The sequence below is a fragment of the Cloeon dipterum genome, chromosome 4, assembly GCF_949628265.1.
Source record: "Cloeon dipterum chromosome 4, ieCloDipt1.1, whole genome shotgun sequence".
Classification (NCBI taxonomy): domain Eukaryota; kingdom Metazoa; phylum Arthropoda; class Insecta; order Ephemeroptera; family Baetidae; genus Cloeon; species Cloeon dipterum.
In genome coordinates, this window is record NC_088789.1 from 31,670,466 (window position 1) to 31,688,089 (window position 17,624).

The 17,624-nt window shown below is 40.0% G+C and overlaps 1 protein-coding gene across 1 annotated transcript in view; it reads right to left on the reverse strand.

Moving 5' to 3' along the window:
* Positions 1-6,298: 6,298 nt before the first annotated feature.
* The window catches only part of LOC135943808 (uncharacterized), a 45,057-nt gene continuing 33,731 nt past the window's right edge, over positions 6,299-17,624 (reverse strand). The window contains exons 8-11 of the mRNA XM_065490474.1: positions 17,169-17,486; positions 16,812-16,946; positions 7,479-7,863; positions 6,299-7,322 (exon numbers count right to left, since the gene is read on the reverse strand). Of these exons, the coding sequence (XP_065346546.1) occupies positions 6,299-7,322; positions 7,479-7,863; positions 16,812-16,946; positions 17,169-17,486 (1,862 nt within the window). The remainder of the gene's footprint in view (positions 7,323-7,478; positions 7,864-16,811; positions 16,947-17,168; positions 17,487-17,624) is intronic.

The following is a 17,624-nucleotide window of genomic DNA, read 5'->3' on the forward strand; positions in this document are numbered from 1 at the left end:
CAAATAGTCCCATGGTGCGCTCTTTACTGTTTCATCGCACAAACAGGCTAAACGCCAGTCTGGAGACTGATTTTTGGCTTTTAGCGCTCATAGAAAAATTAATTTTCGATTTTCTGCGTTATTGTCGCTACCCGCCTGGAAAAGTGCAGAGCAAAAAATGGTTTTCTTTTTGTTGAAAATCGACGGTTTAATGGATTTCAAGCCATGATATCTCAAACGAAAGGTCTTTGTTTGCCCTACCACGTATTCTACCCTGAAGACCTTTTTTCAAGGTACCGGAGCAACTTTTCGCAATTTTTCCGACGGCACAGTCTTTTTTTACACCGTCACCGGCCATTTTTTCGTTAAAAAACAATCCACCTACACCCACGAACAAGCGCAAAGTGCATTTTTTATAAACTAAGAGACGAAAATTAGAGATTAAACATAAGCAATATTTGTAAGTGACAAGCAGATGAAATAAAAAAAAATTAAAATCAAAAACCTTAAGAAAAAAAGTGACCTACGAATTAAACTGATGCCGCGACAGGAGAATTGTTATCAGCAGCGAAGTTTCAAGGAAAGAAGCGATCGCTGCTAACTGTAAAGTGTGAGGAGAGATCTCCTTCGCCGACTGCAGCGGAGGCGAATGCGAGTGCGATGCGCGAGTAGGGCAGCTGCACGGCCCCAGCGATCCACCAGTTTCCCTGCTGATAACAGTTTCCTTTAAATTGAGGGTCGCTGCCCTTTGTGCGTCTTGCAGACCAACTAACATTGAACGGGCCAAGATCGTGCACGGAAAAGGCAAATATAAATTACTCAGGAAAAAAATGATAAATAGCTCATGATAATCTTTTTCTTAAAAAAGAGTCGATGAAATGAATTGAAATGCAAAATCAATTAATTAAAAATACGAGAAAAAGATGACAATTAACCGTCTAATTTTGAATATGACTTTTACATTGAAATAAAATGCCAGTTTATCGTTGAAAGCGGCGATTGTACAGCTTGGCTACTCAGAGGGACGAGCGGGGGAGCGAGAGAATTACCCTCTTGCTCGCGTGCCGTCAGGAGAGCGAAAGTGTGCGTGCGAGCAGGTTGTGCGCTCGCGAGACGCCTTTATTGATACCTGACTTTCTTCCTCCGCTCTCGCGTGTGGGCGCCCGAAAATTCACGTCACTACATATCGGTGCACAACAATTATTAATGCGATCGCAATATCGTCAAATAAAACCCTGACATCATACAAACTGACAAAAACTGTTACCAGATATATCTAGATTCAGTTAAATTTGTCATTTTTTGCAGTCAGTATATTTGTACTTCCTATCAATCAACAAGATCGAGCGTATCTCAAGACAGGAGACCAAATCTGGATACAGGAATCCGGTCCATTTCCGTTTTTTTACATGGAACCAGGAAAAAAGCAGATTGAAAATCTTAGAGTGGTTTTTTTTAAGTTTTCTAGGAATTCCACAATAAAAATAAATAAAACATTTTTTTTTAATTTTTGTTGAATAAGAAAAAATTGTTCTTCCTGAAATTGTTATGCAAAATCTTGTGTGGCATTTTTGAAATGGAAGTCGCAGTTTTTAAAACATTACCCGGCTGGCTGGCGCGGCTCGCCAAAACTGGCTCAAAATTTGAGTAAAAAAGCCGAATGTCAGGGTTGCAAAAAAACCATTTAAAAAAATTCGGTGCGGTGGTAAAATGCAGTTTTCTTCAATTTTTACCAGTTTCTTGCAGCCAATGTTGTTGGCACCTTATTTTTCAATTTAATAATTATTAGGAATATTAGCATTTAGCCTCGACTTGAGAAAATGTTAGGGATTTTTTTTTAATTGAAGCAGAAGAATGGTAATTTAAAAGAAAATAGCTGCACAGTTGAGGAAATTTGAAGCACTCCAACCAAAATTTTAGATTTTCACTGAAAAAAATGGAATAAATTAATTTCTTGCATTTCTTGCGAAGGAAATTTGTAAAAATTGAGTCTTAAAAACCGTTAAAAAATTGGTGAAAAAGTGCAACCCTGCCGAAAGTCAGCACTGGCGTAACGATGGTCAGGTAGGTAACTCGTAATTCTAGAATTACGCGCGGCGAATAACCTCGCAAAAATTGCGCGCTGTAAATAAAATTATTGAGGGGCGCTGCGCAGCTCTCGCTCGCCCGCACGACGTGTGTGTGTGTGTGTGTTTGTGTGTGTGTGTGTTTGTGTGTGTGTGTGTGTGTGTGTGTGTGTGTGCACTCGCCAGCGGGGATCATCACGCGTGATGTGCGCGCCGAGCAGCCCGCAGCCCGATGACGAATGAAATAAATCAGTTTTTTGAAGCGCGCATGAGACGCTCGCATCCGCAGCAGCGAAGCCCTTAAAATGGGGGAGAAAATAACGACAAGGTAAACAAGCCGAGCATGCAAGGATGGAAGAAATACAAATGCGTTTTAGAAATAATTACAATTTCAATGCCGCTTTGTGATCTTGGAGACTAATAATATGTTTGACGCAAATGAAACTGTCAAAGTATTTAAGGCCTACTTTTAATAGAAGAAATTCGGATACGTTGATTTAGTGGGACGAGAAGGTTCTGGATAAAATAACTTACTGACTAATCGATTGGATTTCAAACCGATTATTCTCAAGATGAATATTTAAAATGCGATTTAGTTAGAGACTTACGGAGAACTGAAGCTGCAGCAGGCAGAAAATATGGGTTAGGGAAGAGCGAAAAGCCGACGACGTGTGCACTGCTCGATGCACTTATTGACAATGAGCTGAAGCTGCAACAGGAGAGCGGAGAAGATCACGCACAAGCACAGGATGGCGAACTTTTATCATCTGCGCTTTGGAAGCTGGCTCCTCCTGCACGTAGCAGCTGCAGGTGTGTGCGGGGTTTGGGTGTTTGGGGAAAAGAAGCCGCCTTTTTGGTAATGATTCACGACGATTCCCTCTATTTTCAAATAAAATCTAGAAGCTTTCTGATATTTTGTTTCAAATAATAACACGCTTATGCAAATAGTCCCACGTTGCGCTCTTTAATGTTTCATCGCACAAACAGGCTAAACGCCAGTCTCGAGACTGATTTTTGGCTTTTAGCGCTCATAGAAAAATTAAATTTCAGATTTTGTGCGTGATTGACGCTTTTCAAATGGAAAAGTGCAGAGCAATTTTTTTTTTTTTTTTTTTTTTTTGAAAAACGACGGATTAATGGATTTCAAGTCATGATATCTCAAACGAAAGGTCTTTGTTAGACCTACCACGTATTCTACCCTGAAGACCTTTTTTCAACAACTTTTCGCAATTTTTCCGACAGCACAGTCTCTTTTACACCGCCGCCGACCGTTTTTTCGTTCAACCTACCCTTAACGAACAAGCGCAAAGTGCTTTTTTAATAAACAATAGAGATGAAAATTAAATATTAAACAGAAAAAATATTAATGAGTGAGCAGTAGATGAATTAAAAAAAAATTAAATAAAAAACCGTAAGAAAAAAAGCGACTTACGAATTAAACTGATGCCGCGACAGGCGAATTGCAGCGAAGTTTCAAGGAAATTAGAAGCGTTCGCTGCGAACTGTAAAGTGTGAGGAGAGATCTCCTTCGCCGACTGCAGCGGAGGCGAATGCGAGTGCGATGCGCGAGCAGGGCAGCTGCACAGCCCCAGCGCTCCGCCAGTTTCCCTACTAATAACAGAGTCCTGTCAATCCAGGGTCGCTGCCCTTTCTGCATCTTGCATAGCAACAATGCAGGGGTGAAGATCGTGCACGGAAAAGCCAAAAAATATTAATTGTTAAGGAATAAGAAATAATAAATAGCTCATGATAACCTTTTTCTTAAAAAAAGTCGATGAAATGAATTGAAATGCAAAATCAATTAATTAAAAATACGAGAAAGATATGACAATTAACCGTCTAATTTTTAATATGACTTTTATATTGAAATAAAATGCCAGTTTATCGTTGAAAGCGGCGATTGTACAGCTTGGCTACTCAGAGGGACGAGCGGGGGAGCGAGAGAATTACCCTCTTGCTCGCATGCCTCCAGGAGAGCGAAAGTGTTTGTGCGAGCAGGTTGTGCGCTCGCGAGACGCCTTTATTGATACCTGACTTTCTCCCTCCGCTTTCTCCTGTGGGCGCCCGAAAATTCACGTCACTACATATCGGTGCACAACGCACAACAATTAATAAAGCGAATATAATATCGTCAAATAAAACCCTGACATCGTAAAAACTGAAATAAATTAATAAACTGTTACCAGATATTAGTTAAAATTGTCATTTTTTTGCAGTTAGTATACTTGTACTTCCTATCAATCAACAAGATCGAGCGTATCTCAAGACAGGAGACCAAAACTAGGTACAGGAATCCGGTCCATTTCCGTTTTTTTTTTACATGGAACCAGGAAAAAAGCAGATTGAAAATCTTAGAGTGGTTTTATTTTAAGTTTTCTACCAATTCCACAATAAAAATAAATAAAATATCTTTTTTTTAATTTTGTTGAATAATTTGCACTTCCAAATCTCGGGTTCTCACAATGGCAATTGAAAAACTACCCACTGTTTGACTCGTCTTGACCTCCAATAAGCAGCCAAAGTGTTTAGGGAATGCTTACCCCTATCCTCTTTCAACCCCATTGCTGCAAGTTTAATTAGAACCCGTTCCCTCTCCATAGAAGGCATTGAATTTTTCAATAATATTAACATAAGGTGTCAAAAACAGCACAAAACTGGTAAATACCGCAAAAAATACTGCAAGTTTGGGAACCTCCCCGGTTGCAAAAATAGCGAAATTCCGAAATTCTAAAAATTCCTATTTTTCCGACTTAAATAGTTGGGATTTGTTTTAAAAATCGATCTTCCTGAAATTTTCGCAAAGCAATCGGTACACGGAAACCTTCACAGTGGCATTTTTGCAATGGTAGTCGCAGTTTTTAAAACAGTACCCGGCTGGCTGGCGCGGCTCGCCAAAACTGGCGGCTGCGGCTGGCTCAAAATTTTAGTAAAAAACTTCTAGCTGAAAGTCGGCGTTGCCAAAAACCCGATTTTATTTTTTTAAATGCAGTGCGGTGGTAAAATGCGGGTTTCTTCAATTTTTACCAGTTTCTTGCAGGCAATGTTTTCACCTTATTTTTCAATTTAATAATTATTAGGAATATTAGCATTTATAGCCTCGACTTGAAATATGCTAGGGATTTTTTTTTTTGAGAAATTGAAGCAGCAGAATGGTAATTTAAAAGAAAATAGCTGCACAGTGGAGGAAATTTTGAGCACTCCAACCGGAATTGTAGATTTTCACTGACAAAAAATGGAATAAATTAATTTCTTGCATTTCTTGCGAAGGAAATTTGTGTCAATTTAGTCGTAAAAACCGTTAAAAAATTGGCGGAAAAGTGCAACCCTGCCGAAAGTCACCACTGGCGTAACGATGGTCAGGTAGGTAATTCGTAAATCTAGAATTACGCGCGGCGAATAACCTCGCAAAAATTGCGCGCTGTAAATAAAATTATTGAGGGGCGCTGCGCCGCTCTCGCTCGCCCGCACGACGTGTGTGTGTGTGTGTGTGTGTGTGTGTGTGTGCACTCGCCAGCGGGAATCATCGCACGCGTGATGTGCGCGCCGAGCAGCCCGCAGCCCGATGACGAATGAAATAAATCAGTTTTTAAAGAGACGTTAATGCCCGAATCCAGCTTATAGTTGAAACTGCATGCATTGCAGCCGGCAGCATGAGTATAAAACAGGTTCACGCCTTTCCAATAAAGGCGCTGCGATAATTTTTACCAACTGGCCCCTTCCATCTTCCATTCGTTTAGTCGCCTCGCCCGCCTCTGACAGCAGAGAAACGCACATCTCAATCACTTGAATCGCCTCATGAGAAATCTAAATACAGAATGACAATAGTAGAGTAAATTAAATTTTTTTTCTATGTGGCATGCACAAACCTCAATAAAAACCATCCATCTTGTAATTATGATAGTTTTAATTAAAAATTATTGCCCATATGTTTTGAAGAATTCCCCAGTTAATTGTACATAGAGGCCCATTGCTGACCTGACATTTTATTACGTTAAATAAAGTTTTTATCAAAACAGTCGATTATCTTCATAGAAAGCTACACAGCAGCAGGAAGGAAGGGAAAATACTTTGGAAATTTCCCTCCTAGCCATATATTTAATTTTTGATTCTGAGCGAAGTAGAAAATTCACAGTTCAATTAGTGTTAATTTCAAAAATAAAAATTGTTAAATAATATTTACATGTTTTATTAAAGTACAGTTCAACAGACAATATCGTTATGAAAAATGCCGCATTTCATTCGATGAATTTATTCTACAAATAATTATTTTTCTTGAATGCATTGAAGAACGACTTGGCGTTCTCATTGGAAATTGATTCAAGCACTGATTTTCCTCCGACGGTGATTTCTTCGGGATCCAAGCCCTCTTCCACAAGCCATGCGCATATATCTCCATAATGGTAGTAGTCAGCAGCAATGTGAAGTGTGGTTTTTCCATCCCCTGTCCTTTCTTTGATCAGATTTTTGTCTTTGGAGTGCACGAATTTGACACGTTCCAAATCACCCGTAACAATGCACAAGTGAAGGAAATTGTAACCATCGTTTTTCGCGTTCAAATCGGCTCCGAGTTCAAGCAAAGCCTCTGCAACACTTTTGTTGAATAATACTTTTTCGTCGAGCATGGCAAAATGAAGTGGAGTGAAGTCATTTACGTCTGTTTGGTTCACGTATCCACGTAGGTTCTCTCCAAATTTTTTGATGATGTCTTCTCCTTTGATGAGGTTCTGAGCAGCATAATGGAGGAAGTTGGCACCGGTTTTTTGGTTCAAGGCCTTGATGTCTTGGCCCTGGTCAATCAGCCACTGACACATTTCGACGTTTCCATGCTTCGCTGCGAGGTGAAGAATCGTCGCTCCGTCTTCATCGATCTCATTGGTAAGTTCTCCGTATTTTCCATGCACGAATTTCGCAGCAACTAGATTGCCCCATGACACACAATACTGCAGCCAATTAACGCCTTCAAATTTGATCTTTGTGTTGGCAAATCCCTTGAACAACTCTTCTGCTTCTTTGGCACAGATTTGATATGGTTCATTTTCTACTTTATAATAAAAAGCCTCCCTATTGGCCTCGCTTTGTTCATCAGCGGTGAATTCGAACCTTGAGGACAAGTATCGAATAATCTTACTAGTTTCAAGTGAAAGGTTCGCTGGAACGGTTTGAAGAATCTGGTATTTCCAGTCTTTATCCTTGAACTGGCTGACGTCAATTTTGACTTCTTCCAGCAGCCACTTGCACATCTCCAGATCTCCATATACGCACACTAATTTAAGGATGCTAAAATAACATGGTCGTTCGCTCAATAGTTCTTGTCTCTTATTATTGTAGACGAATTTGGCGAAATCCAAGCATTTATTTAAAATGGCATATTCTAGAACACCCCTAATAACTGCTTTTCTTAAACGGCGTTCCTGTAAGTGCATATGTAATTGCACTACAAGATTGTAGTTTTTAGCTCGGAGGGCATAATGGATAGCCATCTCAAGATGAGCATCTTTTACTTCTATGTCGAGACCTTTTTCAATGAAGTAGTTGATCAGATCTAATCCGTTGGTTTCGTTCATGGCGGCGTAGTGCAGGGGAGTGGCGCCTCGAGCGCCGCATTTTTCGTTGACGTCAGCGCCCTGCTCCACGAGGCGCCGACAAACGTCAACATCGCTTATCCGTGCCGCGAGATGGAGAGCGGGTAAGTCACCTTTGTTCTCTTCAACAAATCTCAGTTTCAGGTTCATAAAACTTTCGAAACGTTTTCGCATATTTAATTTCATTGCCTTGATCTTCTGCGAAGTTTGTTGCTCTGTCTCAAGTGTTCGTGTTCCTGAAACAACCAAATTTTATTTAAAATCTATGTCTGTGATATTGCTGCGTAATTTTGGATATGCCCAGTTTAAGCAAAATCTTGTAACAGCATTGGCTGCTGACAAAAAATATCTATTGTTCCCTTATTTCTTACAATTTTTTACTGTACTGTCTGTAACATCCCGGAAGTAAATTTCTTCCTGCCACACCATTCCGTTTTTTAATCAATTTTAAGCCCGCAGGTCAACCATGGCTTGTGACTGCCCATGTGGCCAAATACCAAAACCTCGAGACTTCGTTTATTGGCTATAAAAATCTATACTCACTGCTCGTTCTGGAATTTTCTTGAATTACTTCATCCCCTTGCATGTTTTTCATTTTGATTTTTCGTCACCTGGGAACAAAGAGAATGGAATAAATAAATTAATTGACATTTTTTCCTTCATATCGAACAAAAAACTGTTTGATTTGATCTAATGATGCCGCGCTTGGTAGTATTGGGACCGTGTAGAGTATGCAACCTGCACCTTTGCTCCGCCCTCGTCGCTGCAGCAGGTAACATACGCAATTGCCTTGCAGCGGTCGAGCAGTCACAAGTGCATTTCTTAATTTCTCTCGGAGCCAATTCAAGAATTGAGGAAATTTTACTGAATATATTTTTGAAGTGTTTTTATTTATATTGGTTTATATTTTAATTGCATTTTATCGAAATATTCCACAGCAAAAAATAACAAAAAAAACTTGTTTTTGGATTTTTTGGGTTATTTGTACTTCCAAATATCAGCAACTAAAAATAGTCTAAACATGGGCGTAACTGTGGCAAAATGATTTAAAACGTGCCAAAGTTGGGGCAGAAACGGCACTAAACACCAGATGCAGCTCCAATTCCCGAGTTTTCACTAAACTGGCATGAACAAGTTGGCCAAAATTGGTCAAACCATGTTTACGCTAAAATGAGTTCATAAAAATATTACAAACTGGCTGCGAGTCTGATACACCGCGCGCGGCTCTAATTCAGATCGGTGTAATCAATGTGTCGAAAAGGAAAATTCAATATTACAATTTTGATTGTTATTTGAAATGCCGGAAATACTAAAGGCAGTGTATAATCGGTTTGTTTTCACAAATTTCCGCCGCGTTGAACAATGCAACGGCTGCACCGCGCGCGGCAGCCTCTTATTCTCGACAAACGAACTGCCAGGCGCGGCAAATACGCGCGCCGCGCACTAAAAATTTACTTATAATTTTGAAAAAGAAGCACGCAATTAAGATTTGAACCCTAAAAAATAAGTGTGTCATTTATCCAAATTAAAATAATATTTATTACGCTTGGTACGTATCAAAATCGGATTCAAATTTTAAATAATTCATTAAAATTTAAAATATTTGAAGAAAAAATTGATTTTAATCAATAGAAAAATCGTAACAATTTAAGTAAACCACCATTTGCATTGACTTTTTCTTAAAATAATTTTAGAAATGACGTTTTTTATAAATACCTGGGACCAAATTGAAGGGTTGTTTTCCCATTCCTTATGCTACTCAACTAAAAATTAATTTTTAAAAATACAAAAAAAATCGGGACGAACATGAAAAGCTGTCGGGCAATGAGCTATTGGATTAACACCATTTTAGTCAACTTGAGTTTCAATTCGAATTTGGAAACGACTAATAATAATTTTATCCACCTCCGAGGCCAAGGTCAGCCGCTGCCCTCGTGACAAATTGCATGCTCTTATTATTTTTTTTTTTTAATATTTTGGCATTTTATCGAAACAGTTTTCTACTAGTCATATTTAAATTAAATTTTAATTAACCACTCTGCAAATAGTTGATTTTGAGATAAAATTTAACTCGAATAGCAAGCAGTGCTGGCTCGAAGAAGGGAGATGCACTTGTCGCTTGTCGCTTCGTGCGGCTCTTGGCCGCTCGCCTGCATCGCAGCGGGTGACAACAAAAGGCTCTGCACCTGGCGCATTGTGATTGCAGCAAATCGGCCTAAAAGCAGCCACTTGCCGCATTGAGGGCTGTTATTGAAGGGATAAAACTTTGGTCAGGAATGTACCGGCCGGCCGGATGCAACAACACCATTCAAGTTAAGGAGAGTAAGCCGGCCGACAGCCTCCAGCGTTTTGCCGGGCCAGTTTTAGCGCGCAAAAAGGGTTCCGCGGAAGAGCAATTAACGCCAGGCTTGTCTTCAAAGGTAAGAACTTTTCACCAATCGTACTTAAAAATTATTTTATGCTTTGCCCTTAACAGAAAGGAGAAGAAGAAAGAAGGTTTCGTTTTGCTGCTCATCGTACCCAAACATCCGAGCCATCACCCTGACCGGCCGACCCTGGACTGGAACCCTACTCTGACGATAAGGTAAAAAAATGCTCGTGTTTTTAATTGCACTGTTAAAATCTCCCCCCCCCCCCCCGCCCAAAGAGAGCTTTTTTCCCTTGTGAAGAATTTCGAAAGAAAATAAATTAATGAACGTTTAATTTTTGTACGATAAATTGTTTATTATATTGCGTTAACCTCTCTTGAAAGCAGAGTAAGTTTTAATTTTTAATTTATGGAAATTTATTTCTAACGGAATGCAAATATTTTTTTCAGCATTCGTGATGGGCTCTGCAGCTGATTGAATTGCCAACCTGACAACATCAACGCAATAACCGCGTCAATATGAAAAAAGGAATCTCGCTACAAAAGAGGGAAAATAATAATAATTATTAAGAACAACCCAAAATCAAAAGGAAATTTCTACAAAGGTAATTAAAAGAATTGCATTGATCGATAATATTAATGCTAATAATACTGTTGTTAGTTTAGTGACTCGAAATGCTCAAATTGCTCAATGGGCTGGTTTGCACCTTTCCAGCATGCGTGATTTGGCTTCACGGGACAAATGTCTAGCGTTTCAATGCAGTCCTCGGTGCGGAGGCAAGTGGCCGTTCAGTGGGCTGGGTCCCTGTGCGGCCCGGTGCGCCCATGTTATCCGTTCGCGGTGTTATTGGGACCCGGGTTTCAGCATTCGTGCTAGTGCAGTGCGCGCTCTTCCCGGTCCTCCGGTCCTCGGACAGGGATAAAAAGAGCAAAAAAAAAAAAAATTTGTACGAAAACTTTGACGATACACTGTTAATTATATTGCGGTAACCTCTCTTGAAAGCAGAATAAGTTTTAATTTTTAATTTATGGAAATTTATTTTTAACGGAACTTTATATATTAAAACCCACGTACTTTACTCTGTCCCACGAGCAGAGCGCAGCGGCCTCTTCTTCGTCTGAAGAAGACTCTGCGCGTAGCGTACAGGTGACATGCGGTCGGCCACGAAGAAAAGAAGAGAACTCCACCAACTGATGACTCAGCCCACTCCGACTAGAGAAATAATAATAATTATTGTAGCTTCAATGGTAAATCAGGGAGCTGAGTTGCAGAGAGCCACAACAGCCTAGAAGAAATTTGATACCACTCAACGAGCGCGTGAAAACTGAACTGTAGTTGTGGTTAATTGAAATAACTAATAATCCAATCAATACGCGTGCAGCTTTCATTTGGATAAATCACCTTTTCTAGTAAAGCAAAAATAATAATTGTATTGCAATTTCTTGGAAAAAATACATCTTAAAATGAAATTTTCGCAAAGCAATCGGTACACGGAAACCCTCACACCGGCATTTTTGCAATGGTAGTCGCAGTTTTTAAAGTAGTACCTGGCTGGCTGGCGCGGCTCGCCAAAAAAGGCGGCGCGGCTCGCTCAGACCTCTTCACAGAACAATTAATATTTTAGCGGCAATTAAAGTGTCAAGATATTCAAGGTCTGCTTTTTATAGAAGCAATTCTCGAATCAATAGCACGTATTACAGTTTTAGTGGGAAGTTTAAGGGTTGAGATAACGCACTATTTTAATCATTGGTTTTCAGCGCACTTATAGCCTAAAAATAAATACATAAAATGCGATTTGTTAAAATAATTACGAGGAACCGATGCTGCAGACGGCGGCAAATATTGGGAGATTTAACAAAGGGCTGACTAGCTTACTGCTTGAGGTAGCAACAAGTGAGCAGAGGAGACGACCACAAGCAGGCGACCTTTTCACTGCGCCCTCTGCCTGAGACGCTCGCATACGCAGCAGCGAAGCCTTGAAATATGGGGGAGAAAATAACGAACAATGTAAACAAGCCGGGCATGCAAGGATGCAAGAAAATAAAAATGCGTTTTTAGAAATAATTACAATTTCAATGCTGCCTTGTGATCTCGCAGACTAATTATTATGTTTGACGCAATTAAAGTGTCACAGTAATTAAGGCCTGCTTTTAATAGAAGAAATTCGGATACGTGGATTTAGTGGGACGAGAAGGTTTGGGATAAAATAATGTAGCGGTTCCCGCTTATTGGCGTTAACTTAGTTTGTAACCTATAGATGTCGCTATTCCTTATTATAAGCTTTTCTCATTTACCCTGTATAATTTACCTTCACTGACCGCTCACCTACGCACGCATACGGTCATGTCGCATTTACCTCTCCGGCCGGGAGTATAATGTCGTGCGCATATTTGACGCTTGTAATAACTTATAGACCCGAAGATAATACCGGGGTAAGCATTGTATTTAACTGTGATAATAATTATTGTTATTCTCGACTCGCATTTTGATGCGTATATTAATTGTTTATAATTATACTGACTTTCCTTTGAGATTTTATTGTGAATATTTATTGTGTAATATTTACAGTCTTAATTATGGATTAAATCTACGTCTACAAAGGAACCAGATGCATTTTTATTTCCTTTTAGCTCGAACCCAGTATCCCACAATAACTTACTGACTAATCGATTGAATTTCGGACCGATTATTCTCAAGATGAATATTTAAAATGCGATTTAGTTAGAGACTTACGGAGAACTGATGCTGCACTGCTGAAGCAGGCAGAAAATGTGGAAGAGGGAAGAGCGAAAACCCGACGAGTGCACTGCTCGATGCTCTGATTGACAGTGGCTTGTTGTAGCCGCAACAGGAGAGGGGAGAGGATCACGCACACACGCACACAAAGGCGAACCTCACTAAGGAGAGTAGAGACGAGGAGGCGATATACAGTATCAGAGCTGATACCGAATGTCGCCTCCTAGTCTCTACTCTCCTTAAACTTTACCTGCGCTTTGAAAGCTGGCTGCAGGTGCATGTGTGTGCGGGGTTTTTAAAGGAAACGAAGCTGGCATTTTTGTCATGCTTCACGACAAATCGCTCGATTTTCAAATAAAAACTAAAGGCTTTCTGATATTTAGTTTCAAATAAAAATACGCTTATGCAAATAAATAGATTGTTATATTTACAGGACAGACGCCAGTCTGGAGACCGATTTTTGGCATTTTCGAGCTGATAGAATAATTAAATTTCAATTTTTTGCGTGATTGTCGCTTCGCAAATGGAAAAGTGCATAACAAAAAATGGTTTTCTTTGTGTTAAAAAACGACGGATTAATGGATTTCAAGTCATGACTTCTCAAACGAAAGGTCTTTGTTAGCCCTACCATGTATTCTACCCTGAGGAATTTTTATTAGGGTACCGGAGCAAATTTTCGCGATTTTTCCGACGGCACAGTCTCTTTTTCACCGTCGCCGACCGTTTTTTCGTTCAAAAACAAACCACCTACCGTTAACGAAGAAGCGCAAAGTGCTTTTTTTATAAACAATAGAGACGAAAATTAAAGATTAAACAGAAAAAATATTAATGAGTTAGAAGCAGATGAATTAAAAAAATTTTAAATAAAAAACCGTAAGAAAAAGGTGACCTACGAATTAAACTGATGCCGCGACATGCGAATTGATATCAGCAGGGAAGTTTCAGGGAAAGAGGCGATCGCTGCGAACTGTAAAGTGTGAGTGTGAGGAGACGAGAAGAGATCTCCTTCGCCGACTGCAGCGGAGGCGAATGCGAGTGCGATGCGCGAGCAGGGCAGCAGCACGGCCCCAGCGCTCCGCCAGTTACCCTGGTAAATTCAGTGTCGCTGCCCTTTGTGCGTCTTGCAGAGCGACATTGCAGGGGTGAAGATCGTGCACGGAAAAGGCAAAAAATATTAATCGTTCAGGAAGAAGAAATAATAAATAGCTCATGACAATCTTTTTCTTAAAAAAAATATATGAACAGAATTGAATTAATTAAAGATACGAGAAAGATATGACAATTAACCGTCTAATTTTCAATGTGACTTTTATATTGAAATAAAATGCCAGTTTATCGTTGAAAGCGGCGATTGTACAGCTTGGCTACTCAGAGGGACGAGCGGGGGAGCGAGAGAATTACCCTGTTGCTCGCGAGCCGTCAGCAGAGCGAAAGTGTGCGTGCGAGCAGGTTGTGCGCTCGCGAGACACCTTTATTGATACCTGACTTTCTTCCTCCGCTCTCGCGTGCGGGCACCCGAAAATTCACGTCACTACATATCGGTGCACAGCGCACAACAATTAATAAAGCGATCGTAATATCGTCAAATAAAACCCTGACATCATAAAAACAAAAATAAAAAAACTCTTACCAGGTTTCAGTTAAATTTGTCTTTTTTTGCAGTTAGTATATTTGTACTTCCTATCAATCAACAAGATCGAGCGTATCTCAAGACAGGAGACCAAAACTGGGTACAGTTATCCGGTGCTTTTCCATTTTTTTATATGGAACAAGAAATATTTTAACCGGAAAGAAGAATTTAAATAAACCAAAATATTTTCGTAAAAGAATAATAGAAATTCTCGCCCATCAAAAAAAGCAGATATAAAAAAAATAAAACAGTTTTTTAAATTTTGTTGAATAATTTGCACCTCCAAATCTCGGGTTCTAACGATCGGAACTGAAAAAACTACCCACTGTTAGACTCGTCTTGACCTCCAATAAGCAGCCAGTGTTTACGGAATGCGTAACCCCATTCGCTACAATTTTAATTTAAACCCGTTCCCTCTCCAAATAAGGCATTGAATGTATTCATTAATATTACCATGAGGTGTAAAAATGAGCACAAAACAAGTAAATACCGCAAAAAAACACTGAACTGCAAGTTTGGGAATATCCCCGGGAGATACCCAGCCCTGGTTAGCACCCTAGATTTCGAGTTGCAAAAATAACGAAATTTGAAAAATTCCTATCTTTTCGACTTAAATAGTATGGATTTTTTTTTAAATCAATCTTCCTGAAATTTTATGCTAAGTAATCGGTACATGGAAAACTTCTGTGGCATTTTTTAAATGGTAGTCGCAGTTTTTAAAACAGAACCCGGCTGGCTTGCGTGGCTCAAAATTTGAGTAAAAAAGACCTCTAGCCGAAAGTCAGGGTTGCAAAAAAACCATTTAAAAAAATTAAGTGCGGTGGTAAAATGCGGTTTTCTTCAATTTTTAACAGTTTCTTGCAGGCAATGTTTTTGGCACCTTATTTTTCAATTTAATAACTATTAGAAATATTAGCATTTAGCCTCGACTTGAGAAAATGTTAGGGATTTTTTTTTAAATTGAAGCAGCAGAATGGTAATTTAAAAGAAAATAGCTGTACAGTGGAGGAAATTTTGAGCACTCCAACAGGAATTGTAGATTTTCACACAAAAAAATGGAATAAATTAATTTCTCGCATTTCTTGCGAAGGAAATTTGTAAAAATTGAGTCGTAAAAACCGTTAATAAATTGGTGAAAAAGTGCAACCCTGCAAACCCTGGAAATTTTTACCAACTGGCTTCTTCCATCTACCATCTTCCGTTCGTTTAGCCGCCTCTGCCAGCTGGTTTGCCTGAAATGTCGTTGCAAAAGGCGTTGTGTTTGAACGTCAAGTTGCCCGAAAGTGAAGACGAGGAAAACGCAACTCCCAATCATCAACGGGAATGCATTTACTGTGGGAACAAATTTGAATATCCCGACAAATTGTCAATACATGTTAAGATAACGCACAAGGATGAAGCCATCAGATGCGGAAATTACCAGTGTGCTACGTATTTCCACTCTCTAGAAGAAAGAGAACACGACAAGAATGTCCACGAACAATCAAAGGAATTAGACAAATTCGAGTGCACCTTTTGCGGAAAGAAATTTGAGGGAACAATAAGAGCCTTCAACAATTATGTTCGCTGTGCTCACAAAGAGTTTTGTGTGAAATGCACTAAAATCGGTTGCCGTTCATTTTTCAAAACTAGAGTTGAAATGAACACTCACTAAATTTTAGGGGGCGGGTCTTTGAACAAATACACCTGCATTTTATACAACAAAGAGGCGACGTACCTTTATTTTCGCCGAGGACATAACGGGCTGTGGAGAACCTTTCAGAGAGAGAGAGAGAGAGAGAGAGAGAGAGAGAGAGAGAGAGAGAGAGAGAGAGAGAGAGAGAGAGAGAGAGAGAGAGAGAGAGAGAGAGAGAGAGTGAGTGAGACGCCGACCGGGGGTGGATTGCGTCGTCCGGTGACCGTTGTCCGCGTCTAAAGTCCACTCAGCACTTTCACTACACCTCAAACGCCAATTGTCCTGGAAAGACTCTCCCGTTATCTTTTCGCACTCTTTTCGCTTCTCTCTCTCTCTCTCTCTCTCTCTCTCTCTCTCTCTCTCTCTCTCTCTCTCTCTCTCTCTCTCTCCATCAGGTTGTCCACGCCCTAGAGTCACTTTTAAAGACATATAAATGGTTAAAGTCACCCCCCTCCCCACACACACACCGAACTAGATCCCAAGAGACAGCATATTTAGTTCATCTTACACAACGTCTGGACACTGGACTGTTTCTCGTGTATGTGTTACCCGAGACAAAATCCAGCCGTCCACACAATGTGTGAACGACAAGTCCGATACTTTTCCGAGTAATCGACTTACGTGACATCTGCCGAGGATGCTGACTTTTCTTTCAGTGCTAACTCTCGCCCCACAGGCAGGGAAACCTTTCATAAATAGAAGCCAACGAATAGGCCTGGCTTTGTTGATCAGCGGTGAATTCGAACCTTGAGGACAAGTATCGAAATATCTCACTAGTTTCACATGAGTTGTTCCTGGCAACGGATTGAAGAATCTGGTATTTCCAGTCTTTATCCTCGAACTGGCTGACGTCAATTCCAACATCTTCCAGCAGCCACTTGCACATCTCCAGATTTCCATATTCACACGCTAATTTAAGGATGCGATAATAACATGGTCGTTCGCTCAATAGTTCTTGTCTCTTATTGTTGTAGACAAATTTGGCGAAATCCAAGCATTTATTTAAAATTGCAAATTCTAGATTGCCACTAATAACTGCTTTTCCAAAATGGCGTTCCTTTAAGTGCATATGTATTTGCACTACAAGATTGTAGTTTTTAGCTCGGAGGGCATAATGGATAGCCTCCTCACGATGAGCATCTTTTACTTCTATGTTGAGACCTTTTTCAATGAAGTAGTTGATCAGACTTAATCCGTAGTCTTCGTTCATGGCGGCGTAGTGCAGGGGAGTGGCGCCTCGAGGGCTGCATTTTTCGTTAACCTCAGCGCCCTGCTCCACGAGGCGCAGACAAACGTCAATATTGCTTATCTGTGCCGCGAAATGGAGAGCGGGTAAGTCACGTTTGTTCTCTTCAATGTATCTCAGCTTCAACTTCATAAAATTTTCGTAACGTATCATTTTCTTGTTCTCCTGCGAAGTTTGCGGCTCTGTCTCGAGTTTTCGTTTTCCTGAAACAACCAAATTATATTTATAATTTTTATCTTTGACATTGCTGCGTAATTTATGATATGCCCAGTTTAAGCAAAATCTTATCACGGCTTTGGCTGCTGACAAAAAATATCTATTGTTCCCTTACTTCTTTCAAG